Below are 12,216 nucleotides of genomic sequence, written 5' to 3' on the forward strand. Positions count from 1 at the left end.
GAAATTGGTGCGTTTCGGAGTCTGTGATGATTTTCAAGATTGTAAAGGTTGTGGTTGAGCATCTGAAGCTGAAAGTATGCATCAGACATGGATATAAATGTGAACTATATAAAACTCCTGCAATTCTTTCATGTACTTAATCTTGGCACATAAAATTGATACACGCTTTATATTTTTCTTTAAAAAAAAAAAATGGCTAAATTTTTTATTTATCATCAATAAAATATCAGCTTAAACCGATAAACTTCAACCCCGCTGGGATCCTGTTATTCTTGGCCACCTCGTGCATGGTGGGTGAGAATGTCGAGCAGATGTTGCTACTATCTTCTTAGTTTTGGAGTGCGTGTGCATGCTCGAGGTTATCTCCTCAACACTGCCTGAAGCCATTAGCTCGGAGATGTTGCACGGTTTTTATCAGAGTCCCTTCTCCTGATAAGAGTTGCTCTTTTGGGAATCGGTCTGCTGTATCTTGCTAAGAAGCATTCCTTAATGCGCTTTTGATCGACAAAAAGGATAGTCATAATATAAACAGGTTTGGTTTACATAGAGACCATGTCACATTCAAGGTTGTCGTACAAACCTAAAAAAAACACACAAAAAGCATATCGCCTGGAGGGAGAAGAAACGGACCGCGGCGGAATATCTTGCACTTCTTTTCTACTCCGGGTGGAGTGTGTCCTTAAATCGACCCCTTCTATAATTTCTTTGTTTCTTTTTCAGGGTGGTTTTTGGGAAATCTCTCCTCATCTGCATGACCGATTTATGATCAGGAGGCTGGAACAAAACTCGACCAGTTTAATAGCCGGCCTCAAACATGATTCATTTATTTCTTTTAAAATGAAACATTTTATTCTTTGGGAATGTTACTGTTTAGAGCAGTAATCGCTGATTTATACAGTACATTAGTCGATAAATGTCGATTTTTTTCAATTTACGAAGAGCCTCTAAGACCCGTGTTTGTGTGTATGGATGGATGGACACATTTTGACTCACTCATTATATTAGTGTGTGTGTGTGTGTGTGTGTGTGTATAAATATATATATATATATATATATATATATATATATATATATATATATATATATATATATATATATATATATATATATATATATATATATATATAAAAAATATAGCCGCACCCACTGAATTTTACAAAGATTTTTATTTTGAACATAAATACGCCGCACCTGTCTATAAGCCTGTCTACACTAAAACTAATGAACTTTACACAGGCTTTAATGAAAGACAGTGTCTGTTACACGGCTTGTATCTAAACAGTAGCCTACCAAGAAAGTCATTGTTCACTGTCTTCCTCCTTCCTTTCACAACAATTTCTCTCGGGAGTTTATCTTTTGGCATCGTCGTGCGTCCAAAAATCACCATCGGTGAAGCTTTTCTCCCGATGCCGTGCAGCTCAGAACACAGGTGAGGTGTGTGTTTTCATGCCCGGTTGTTTTCAGCGTGACGAATGAATCGCGTTTCCTGTAGACAGTCCGAATGAGCGGCAGGTCAAACGTCAGAGGAACATCATCCATATTTATGATGTGGTGCGGCCCGATTCGGTGGGAGCGCATCTGATTTAATATAAAGAGTTCCATTGGTTCACCTGAACCCGTTCGGCAATTTCATTGGTCTAATGTTATGGGGCTCAGTTTTTTGGCTTGAAGTTTGTGAAACCGGGAAAAACCCAGGAAAAAATCCATAAATTAGCCGCTTCGTTGTTTAAGCCACGGGGTTCAAAGCGTGGGGAAAAAAGTAGCGACTTATAGTCCGGAAAATCTGGTTCACGTGTATGAATTAAACAGAAGAGATGGATGGATATGTATGACCCATATAGACTTAAGTACAGATTAAATTATCAATGTGCTGGACATCTTCCTGGAAGAGTGTAGGATATTAGGAGTGTGTTTATGGAGATCTGTGCTCTTTCAGCTACCAGGGTATTAGTAAAGTACTGATGGAGAGGAGGTCTGTGGTGCATTCAGTGTTCAAATTCGTCTTAAGGCGACTTAAGATCTTCCACTGCAGTCTTTATGGAGCTGGCTTTCTGTACAGGGTACTGTCACGCTGGAACAGGTTCGGGTCTCCTAGTCCAAGTGAAGTGGAACATGCAAGTGCATCCGAAGACTTCTTATGCAGTTGTGTGCCTCTGACTTTGTTGTAACAGTTTGAGGAAGAATCACGCATGGATGTAGCTGGTCCTGATCCAGGAATACATTTACAGACCATCAGCTCTAAGATCTGGAATCACCATATGGAGCATAAAAGATTGCAGATGTGTTTTGAAATAATTTTAGCAGCACAAGTGACTAGAAAAGGAGTCTGGTAGGCGTGGTCTTGAGGCGTTTCGATGTGTTGCAGATGCGAGATTTCTTCATTTCCGAATGTGTGAATGATGCAACGATGAAAAAATGATTTGGCTCCGTGCTGATTCCTTCAAATACAGCGTTCAGTGTGTTTTGTGCAGAGCTTGACCGGTATGTCATAACAGTTCGCACCCTTCTGTAGCCGCCCTGTGCTGAAAGAAAGGTGATCACGTGCGTCTGATTTTTCCCTAATGCTGCGCTCACGTATAAACCGGTATGAACGGAGCTGCGAGCCTAACTTTGTAAGAGTTGCTTTAAGTTTCTCCTCCTCTTCTCTTCCCCTGTTCCAAATCTCCCAGACTTTCCTTATCACAAACAAATTCGAGCTTTTTTTTTCTTTTTTTTTTGGACAAGGGACAAGAAGAAAGAAGCCAGGCCCTGGCTCAGGTCTAGAATTTGCACCAGCCGGAGAAATCAGACACGGTTCTAAAAGAGGCAGGGAAACATGCTCGAGCTGCTGATCTTCGCTCTGGCCAGGTTCTATTCGACCCCACGCTTCTGCGGAAGACTCGTGCGTCTCCGTCGCAGTACGCGGTGGACCGTAGTTTCGGTTTGGGCGTGCGCCGAGGCTGTGACTCTGATAGACGGCTGTTTGAGGAAGAGACGGCCACGTAACCGCTCTCTGCTCTAACAGATTAGATAAGATGTGTTTGGGTGGGTTTTGTTTACAGAGAACTCAGAGACTGGTTCTCGCTCACTGTTTTTTTCTTCTTCCTCTATATTTTTCTGTCTCTATGCCCTTCTAATCTTTTTGTCGTTCTGCATGTTTGTCACTCTTTCTTTTTAGCTTTCTTACCGTTCAGTTTTCAGTCTCTCTCTCTTTTAATTTCTATCTTTCTGTGCGGTCAGTCTCACCTTTTCTACCTGCCTTTTTGGTGGGTCTCTGTGGCTTCTTGCTGTGCCATATGTTGCTCTGTCTCTTTATATCTCTTTCTGTCCCCCTACTCCCTCTTTCTCTCACTATCTGTCTTCGTTTCCTTCTCTCTCTATCTGCGTGTGTGTGTTAATGCTCCTCCACGCCCAGATATTCATGCCACACAGATATACTCTAACAGGCATGTGTGGATTATTAGCTCTTGCACCGTGTGAGAACACAGCGCTGCCCTCTACTTGTGCGCATTCTCTGGAGAAGTGTAAACCCCTGGACTCTGCCCTGTGGCACATCTAATCTTCAGGACATTAAAACAACCGTAGCCCTTTGAGCTCTGTGTAAAACGAGGAGTCGGAGCTTTTCTCCGTATTTTGAGCTCTTCTGAGGTTCAAGGACACTGGAGGCCCTGACCAAGGACAACTTAGTTTTGTTGAATAAACCTTCTGTTACCCTGAACGCTAATATTATACTGGTGACATACATATAGCTCACTTTATCATTGTGTCACACGCCTCTTATTCATACTGTTGTTATCGAAGAAGTGAACATATGGCCCAGAAGAAGAAGCCTGAAAACCTGTTATATATGTTTATACGGACATGTATATCAGCGAGTTCCAAGTGACTTTTGTAGCTAAGTAATCAAACACGTAGTGCGTGAAGGTATTTGAATGAATGGCATGAGACAAATGTACAGATGATGAGGTGAGAGCTAAACATACTAAAAGACTAAAGCGCTGCTGCTTCACTCTGTTAAAGTAGAAGTATTTACTGTTTTTTGCTGTTTGTATAACCTGCTGCTAGTGTAAGACTCTAATTTCCCTCACGGGATCAATAATCTAACTGTCTGTCTGCCTGCCTCTCTGTCTGCCTGCCTCTCTGTCTGCCTGCCTCTCTGTCTGCCTGCCTCTCTGTCTGTCTGTGACTGCCTGACTGCCTCTCTGTCTGTGACTGTCTGCCATGCCTGTCTGTGACTGTCTGCCATGCCTGTCTGTGTCTGCCTGCCTCTTTGTCTGTCTGTCTGGGCTTGCATTTGGCCTTATTTATAATAGTATTTCTTTTTAGTTTTTAAGGTTTTTAGTTTATTAACATTATCATGATCAAAATTTGGACAACACACTTCGGATTTCACCTGAGAGTACAGATTTTGCTTGATCATTGTGGTGATGAAACCTGATAAACGGACCATCAAACTCAGCTTTGTAGACGTTTTCGACATTATGATTGACTGTATTGTATGACCAGCTTTCCTAGATTCATAATTGAGTGCATGTAACCTCTGTGAAAATCCCCAAACCTTTTTCTCTCCCACACTTCTCTCTCTCTCTCTCTGCGTATTCAATAAAGATCTGAGAAATTTCTGCAGAATCACACACCGAAACCCGATTGTGATCTTTACAGTGAAAACTATCTGTTTTCTTTAGAACGAAAAAAATCTAACATCGTTGAAATGGGGCTGAACAGTGACTGAAAGGTTGCATCTCTTGTTCACTTTTTTTTTTTTTTTTTTTTTTTTTTTTTGCATGTGATATTCGCTCCCTTATGGCACCTTGTCAACCAAGCTAAACTGCTCTACACACCCTGTTGGCTTGGAATACATCCAGGCCTGCATGCTCTAGTAGTTAATAGTATGTCACAACAGCACACTGTCATAGGGTGTGAAGTCCTACAATTGTGTCGAGTCCTTTCTGGATTGGGCTTTTGAAACGTTTCAAGTACAGGAGCCCAGAACAACAGGAACCCAGTCTCAAAATTGGACTTTTCTGGTAGACACAAGTCAGTAGCAAAAATGAAAAAAAAAAAAGAAATAAAATATAGCAGATCAAACATTGGCAAAAGGATTCAGTAGTATGATTAATGGCAAATCGAGTTGAGTTCGATGGCAGAACAGCAGTAACACCTAACGTTGTAGAAAAGACTCTGCTATTGAGAACATACCCAATATACAGTATCTCTCAAAAGTGAGTGCACCCCTCACATTTCAGCAACCATTTTATTACTGTAATTTCCGGACTATTAAACGCACCCAAATATAAGCCGCCTCCACTGAAATTGACACAGATGTTTATTTTGAACATAAATACGCCGCACCTGTCTATAAGCCGCAGGTGCTACACTGAAACTAATGAACTTTACACAGGCTTTAACGAAAGACAGTGTCTGTTACACGGCTTGTATCTAAACAGTAGCCTACCAAGACAGTCATTGTTCACTGTCTTCCTCCTTCCGTTCACAACAATTTCTCTCTAGAGTTTTTCTCTTGGCATCGTCATGTGTTTAAAAACCACCATCGGTGAAGCTTTTCTCCCGATGCCGTGCAGCTCAGAACACAGGTGAAGTGTGTTTTCATGCCCGGTTGTTTTCAGCGTGACGAATGATTCACATTTCCTGTAGACAGTCCGAGTGAATGGCAGGTCAAACGTCAGAGGAACATCATCCATATTTATGATGTGGTGCGGCCCGATTCAGTGGGAGCGCATCTAATTTAATATAAAGAGTTTAATTGGTTCACCTGAACCCGTTTGGCAATTTCATTGGTCTAATGTTATTGGGCTCAGTTTTTTTGGCTAAAAGTTTGTGAAACCGGGAAAAAATCCATAAATTAGCCGCTTTGTTGTTTAAGCCACGGGGTTCAAAGCGTAGGGAAAAAGTACCAGCTTATAGTCTGGAAATATGGTAGATATTCTCAAGGGACAATTTCATAGAAATGAAACTTGGATATATTTAACAGTAGACTTTTAAGTATGGCTTGTCTGCAGGTGTACACTTATCATCTAGAATGATTTGATTTCGCTCTTTTATTTTTGGCAAATGACTATTCGTTTTTCGAATAACTGAAGCAGAGGTAAATATAGAAAGCATTGCCACTTCTCCCCTGTGACGTCTGTTGTCTCGGGCCTGCGTTTCCCAAGACATGCTCGATGAGGAAAGTTTGCTTTATTATCGTTACACTGGAGCTTTATGGATCATTTTGCTAACAGGTAAATGAGTGTTAGAGCTTCCAGTTAAGAATCATGCAAACTAAGGGTGAGAATTATATAATAGTCAAATTGCAATAAAACTGTCAGTGATAACATTTACAAACTACGATTTTGTTTTTCCTCCAGCGGCTTGTTTGCAAAAATTTATATTTTGCAGCGTTGAAATAGAGTGCGTTAACTGGTAGTCGATAATTGGTGACTATTAACTGTGTCTGTTTTCACAAGTTGAATCCTGCCAGGTGTTTCTTCTCGTGCTATTTGCGGCATTCGGTGTTGTACACAGGGTGGGTTTAGCTTTTGCGTTTAGCCCATATGTATGTCTGCTGTTGGGTTTTTTGCTATTCTGGGCTGAGAGCAGATTTAGAAAGGGTTAATCCTAGATAGCTGCCTGTCAAATCGACGCTGATCTCTGTCTGTTCCATATTTACCCAAGTCCTGCTGTCATCGCACTTCCTGATTTGGACCAGGCTTTTAGGCATCTAGTTTGGAGATGGCGCGAGAGTTAGTTGTCTCGTGTGTCTCTCTCTCTCTCTCTCTCTCTCTCTCTCTCTCTCTCTCTCTCTCTCTCTCTCTCTCTCTCTCTCTCTTAAATTTTATTACTCCCCAATTAAATTCGCTTGTAATCACACTTGGAAAGCGACTCTTCAAGGCGCTGACATTTAGTGTCGCACGCTGACACGCACTCCTCACCCCCATGATGGCCTTCGTCAACTACCTCATCCTGTCTGTCGCTAGGCACACGCATACACCTCTATCCCCCTGTTGTCAAGGTAGCAGATGTGTTGCTGTGACGTCTTTTGGCTGTAAACTTGATGTGTCTGCGTGCGTGCGTGCAGAAGGACACGAGGGTGAGGATCATTTCAATGGTATTTGGGAAATATGGGTCTGAAAGCATTATTGATTCAGGATGTAAATGTGCTGTTATGGTCTTATTCAGTGCTGTATATCTGCTTAAACGTGTGTGTGTGTGTGTGTGTGTGTGTGTGTGTGTGTGTGTGTGTGTGTGTGTGTGTGTGTGTGTGTGTGTGTGTGTGTGTGTGTGTGTGTGTGTGTGTGTGTGTAAGTACTCTGACCTCGTTTATTGGCCTTGTGCTTTGCGTTCATAACAAATCATGCAGCCCTGAGCTGTCCAGTCAACAGCCAGTTGTCACAGTAACATCTCCATTAACATTGTGTATGTGGTTTTTTTTTTTTTTGTCTTCCTAGGGCTCCAGAGATCATCCTGGGTCTGCCCTTTTGTGAGGCCATAGACATGTGGTCACTGGGCTGCGTCATTGCTGAGCTGTTTCTCGGCTGGCCGCTTTACCCCGGAGCTCTGGAATATGACCAGGTAACTCAGCAAGCTAATGGGCTGATGGTTAAATGCTGTTCCAGGTCACTGCCACCTGCAGTCTGTGCCCAAGTGTTTCTCCACCACACATCAGATTCTTCATTTTTTTCCCAAAGCTTTAGAGATGTAGAAATGTTGTGCACGCAGAGGTTTTTTTTTCTTTTTTCCTTTAGGAGTAATTTATTTGCCATTTATGGTGCATGTGCTGGGCTTTGTGTGTGTGTGTGTGTCAGAGAGCGTGAGATCACTCCACCTCGGCGTGCATTGTGGCTAGTTCCTGTTCTATTTTACATAATAGCTGCCATTAGCAACTATTTCCTCAGGAGCCTTTGTTTTCTTTCTTTCTCTCGTAAACGTAAAAAAAGTCTCTTATCTTCAAGGCCATGGCAGAGAACTTGCTTGCTGTCAGAAAGTTCCGACACTGAAGACCCGTTCCATCACTGCTTGATAACTCTTTTAAACAAAGGGTCAGTGTTCTGATTAAATATTGTAATTTCAATCCCCGTTCCTATAGAAACGATAACGTATTGGGAGAAGGCTAGTACTGCCTCGAATGCAGAACTACTGTCAAAATTTTTTTTAGACAACTATTTATGCACAATGTTGGAGGCACATAATTGTCTAGGATGAGGTAGCATCGCATTTTATCCTCCATCAAGAACTAGGAGACCCAAACCTGTTCCAGCATGACAATGCCACAAAGCCAGCTCCATGGAGATATGCTTTCCATGGGTTGGAGTGGAAGATCTCCTGCTATAGAGCTTTAAACCTCACCCACAAACTTGAGTGGCCTGCTAAAGATCCTCTCAGACCTCCGCGAACCTGAACGGCAACTGAGCCTGTAGTGTCTTAACCATTAGAGTCATTGGCTTCAAAGTGTTACTATTAGAAATATAAAAGGATGGAGTCACCAGAAAGTGAATAGATTTTTTTGAGAGACATTTTGCTCTCTAATCACAGAGACCACAAAGGGGACATTTTTAGAATAAGAAAATAAGAAAATCATCAATTACAGGAAGTCGTGGAACAAATCAGATACCATAACTGCTAAAGGGGGAGGAAACGGGGGGGAAAAAAGATCCCAGCAAAGGGAAAACATGGAAACCTCTTCTTTCAGCATGACAATGACCAAATACCATGAAGATATGGTTTGCTATAGAGCTCTGAGCTCCATTCTACTGAGCCCTACTGGGGATGCATTGGAACACTGAACCCCTCTGAAGTAAATTGAGCTACATGGTAGAAGTGTAGCAGTAAGGTGGTGCAGGAGAACCCAGGGTGTAGGACATAAAATCGTTTCAGACATGCACAGGAGGACATTTAAATATTAGAAGGTTACAAAAAAAAATTCCGATGTCCTGGTCAGATCTGCTTGTGTGCGATGTTTAGGAGAGTCTCGTGCTCTGTGCTGACTGTAAACTTCATACTGTGCCAGCGCTGGGTCCAATTCCACTCCACACAGCAGAATGTATTTATAACCCAAAGCCACAGTCGTCTCGTCCCCCCCCACCTAATGCCGTACCCCACACACACACACACACACACACACACACACACACACACACACACACACACACTCTCACACACTTTCCAGCTTGCACTATCAGCAGGTTCTCACTTGAGTGCTTTTTCTGTGTTTGCGTTGTGGCAACTCGATCGCGTCTCTATAACTCCCTCATGATGCCACAAACAGTAACTGCGCTTGTTCAACAAAACCGCATTGAGCTCCAGAGCTAGTAAAACGAGACGGGACAGAAAAAGACTCGGGGTGGGTAATTTTGGGAAGGGCAGACTGCTCTTAGTCTGTGTTCTCTCTCTCTCTCTCTCTCTCTCTCTCTCTCGCTCTCTCTCTCTCTCTCTCTCTCTCTCTCTCTCTCTCGCTCTCTCTCTCTCTCTCTCGCTCTCTCTCTCTTTTTCTCTGTCTATTATCCTCATGCATTCTCTCTAACTCTTTGCATCTCTCTCACTCTCTCGCTCATGTTTTCTTTCAGTTCTGAATTTGCCCCTTTCCTTCTCCTCTTTCTTGTTTCTTGTTTCAGTCTCCCACCCTTTCTCTTTCACATGCTTTCTCACTTCCTTGCACTTTCTCTCTTATTGTCTTTCTCTCACTCTAACCCTCCCTTTCCCCTCAGTGGCCGGCGTATTATATGTCAGAGGTCCTCTATGACGCAGGGTTTCTTAGAAGCGAGATGTTTCGACCAGAAGTCAAAAAGAGGTCACGCTTATTATAAACGACATGCTGGTTTTAAAAGTCAGGCTGATCTTCACTCTATTGTGACGTGCCAGAGCCATACTTGTGCTTGAGTAATCCGTTTGTTGGTGTTTTTTTTTTTTTTTTTTTTTTTTTAATCTTCCTCTTTCTCTTTGGGCCAATGAAATCTTTGGCTTTGTTAAAACATGCCCTATCAAGGATGCCAGGGTGTGGACTGAAGAACGGGAATTTTTTTTTTTCTTTCCCTTCCCCTTCAGTCTGTATTGGCATGCACAAACAAGCACGGAAGCCGTTCATAAACTGTGTGCTCATTATTCGATATCAGGACTTCGGTTCCATTAAACTGATCGATGCAATACTTTGAATAATGCACCGATTGCGATCGCTGGTCTGGGAGAACCCGGTGTCCTGCACGTCTGAGCCTGGTTTAGAAAAAACACAACGTTGTGAGGAAATGAGTGCGAAATCTGAGCATGAACGATGTGCCAGAAGCAGTCAGTGAAGTTCTTTCAGTCTTAATAAAGAAATGGGCCATTTTTGTGGCTGGCGTTGGGTATCGGATGACTTTTATTTTTTTATTTTTGTTACGGTTTGTGGTTTTTTTTTTTTTTGGGTTCCACTTTCAAGCTTGGTGCTTTAAGTGGTGTCTGTAGAATTGTTCTTACTAAACCAAGAGGAACCACATTGACCTTGGAGTTTTTTTTTTTTCCTTCCCCAAGACTAGAGGAAATGAGCATACGCTAAGAAAAAACACGTTGTGGTGCATTATTTTAGTCATCTTTTTTTCCCCCGTTGCTGGGACTAACAGTGAGTAGTTTGGAGATTTTTAAAATTTATTTTATTAAATTTTTTTCGTTCTCCCCCTCAGCAGTTACACGGTATCAGATTTGTTCTGTTGACTTCCTGTAATCGTCTTGTTTTATGACTATAAATGTCCCCTTCATGGTCTCTGTAATTAGAGAGCAAGATTTCTGCTCTATTCACTTTTCTTTCCGATTTTAAAATGAATAATTTGATGCCCCCAAACGACTACACTCAAACTGAAGTCCTCGGTTGCTATTGTGACTTACAAAGAGGCAGCCATTTTTCATCCAGCTAACTTGTATGCAAATTTGGTCGAATTCGTCCTAATTCCGTTGCAAAATTGCATATGACTGGCTGTTGCTAAGGTAACCGGGGCAGCTGCTGCTCTTTCGTTGTACATCAAGCGATTTGTTACACAATCTGGTTTGATTCGTTTAGCTTTAACTGCAGGGTATCGAACCTGGAGGTTGGATTAACGCCATCTCGAATTCTTTGAATTGCATTCGGTTGTTCCATTAGTAAACCGTAATTCTTATTTGAGATGTTCAGCTGCCCCAAACACACGCACACCTTGCTGTGACGTGTTGAACCAGGGCTGAATGTAGATGACAATTATGATATTTTTCTTCGGATGAAATCGCCGGTTTTGTCAAAACACGCTCTTAACCAACAACTGCATCGGGGTGTGGATTATGGAATGTAACAGCATCACGGAAACATCCCACAGTCCATTTTGAACCTTTTCTCTTTTAACTATGACGTGTAGGGCTGCGTGGTAACGGATATTACCAAACCACGATCACCTGAATTCTCAGAGTCAGGGCAGGTTTTGGAAATGAAATGGGTTCTTTTGTAACCATAATACTCGCCCACAAGTATTTTTAAATGCATATATTTTACGTATATATTATAAATCCAAAATCGAAAGCAACGGAAAAAGAAATGCGCAAACTATTATAAGTTAGTCCTTCTTTGTTGTATCCTATTAGGAGTTTTTTGGATCAGGAACCAGGACATTAATGAAAATGATGCTCTTAAGTTAAAGATCTGCTTCTTAACCATTTAACCATATCGTGTCTTCTGGCGTGCAATGTTTTAATGGCCAAGATTGATTTGAATGATTCATTTGTTTTCACGGTCGCTCTAAAGGAGCTAATGTTGCCGTTCTTCTTTTCAGATTCGCTACATTTCTCAAACGCAAGGGCTGCCCGGTGAGCACCTGTTAAACGTGGGGACGAAAACGTCTCGCTTCTTCTGCAAGGAGTCAGATTCACCGTACGCAGCCTGGAGGCTGAAGGCAAGTTTGTGAATAAATGTGCTCTGTAGGATGAAAATCTCACTTTGCATGTTACATCAGGAGAAAGGAATGGAAAAGGCAGGAGTGTCACTGAAAGTATATATATTTTTGTGTTCATTGCTGACACCCTTGAACAAGACCCCCAACCCTCATCCATCTTGAAATGGCTCTGGATAAGATCATCTACGAATAAACGTAAACAGAGAGATTTCTACATGACAGGAGCAAATCCCTTATTAATGAATGTTTCCTTCCGTCTTTCATGATGTTTGGACACTGTTAAGCGGAACGAGCTCGCGTCTGGGACATCAAACACGATTTAAATGCTTTGTTCCAAATCAACAGTTTTGAT

The 12,216-nt window shown here is 42.0% G+C and overlaps 1 protein-coding gene across 4 annotated transcripts in view; it reads left to right on the forward strand.

Moving 5' to 3' along the window:
* Nucleotides 1-12,216, forward strand: part of hipk3a (homeodomain interacting protein kinase 3a) — a 39,309-nt gene that overhangs the window by 15,790 nt on the left and 11,303 nt on the right. For all 4 annotated transcript variants that reach the window (XM_046849177.1, XM_046849178.1, XM_046849180.1 and 1 more), the window contains exons 3-4: nucleotides 7,428-7,551; nucleotides 11,745-11,864. In XM_046849177.1, coding sequence (XP_046705133.1) covers nucleotides 7,428-7,551; nucleotides 11,745-11,864 — 244 coding nt within the window. The remainder of the gene's footprint in view (nucleotides 1-7,427; nucleotides 7,552-11,744; nucleotides 11,865-12,216) is intronic.

This window comes from Silurus meridionalis, chromosome 5 (assembly GCF_014805685.1).
Source record: "Silurus meridionalis isolate SWU-2019-XX chromosome 5, ASM1480568v1, whole genome shotgun sequence".
NCBI classification, from domain to species: Eukaryota; Metazoa; Chordata; class Actinopteri; order Siluriformes; family Siluridae; genus Silurus; species Silurus meridionalis.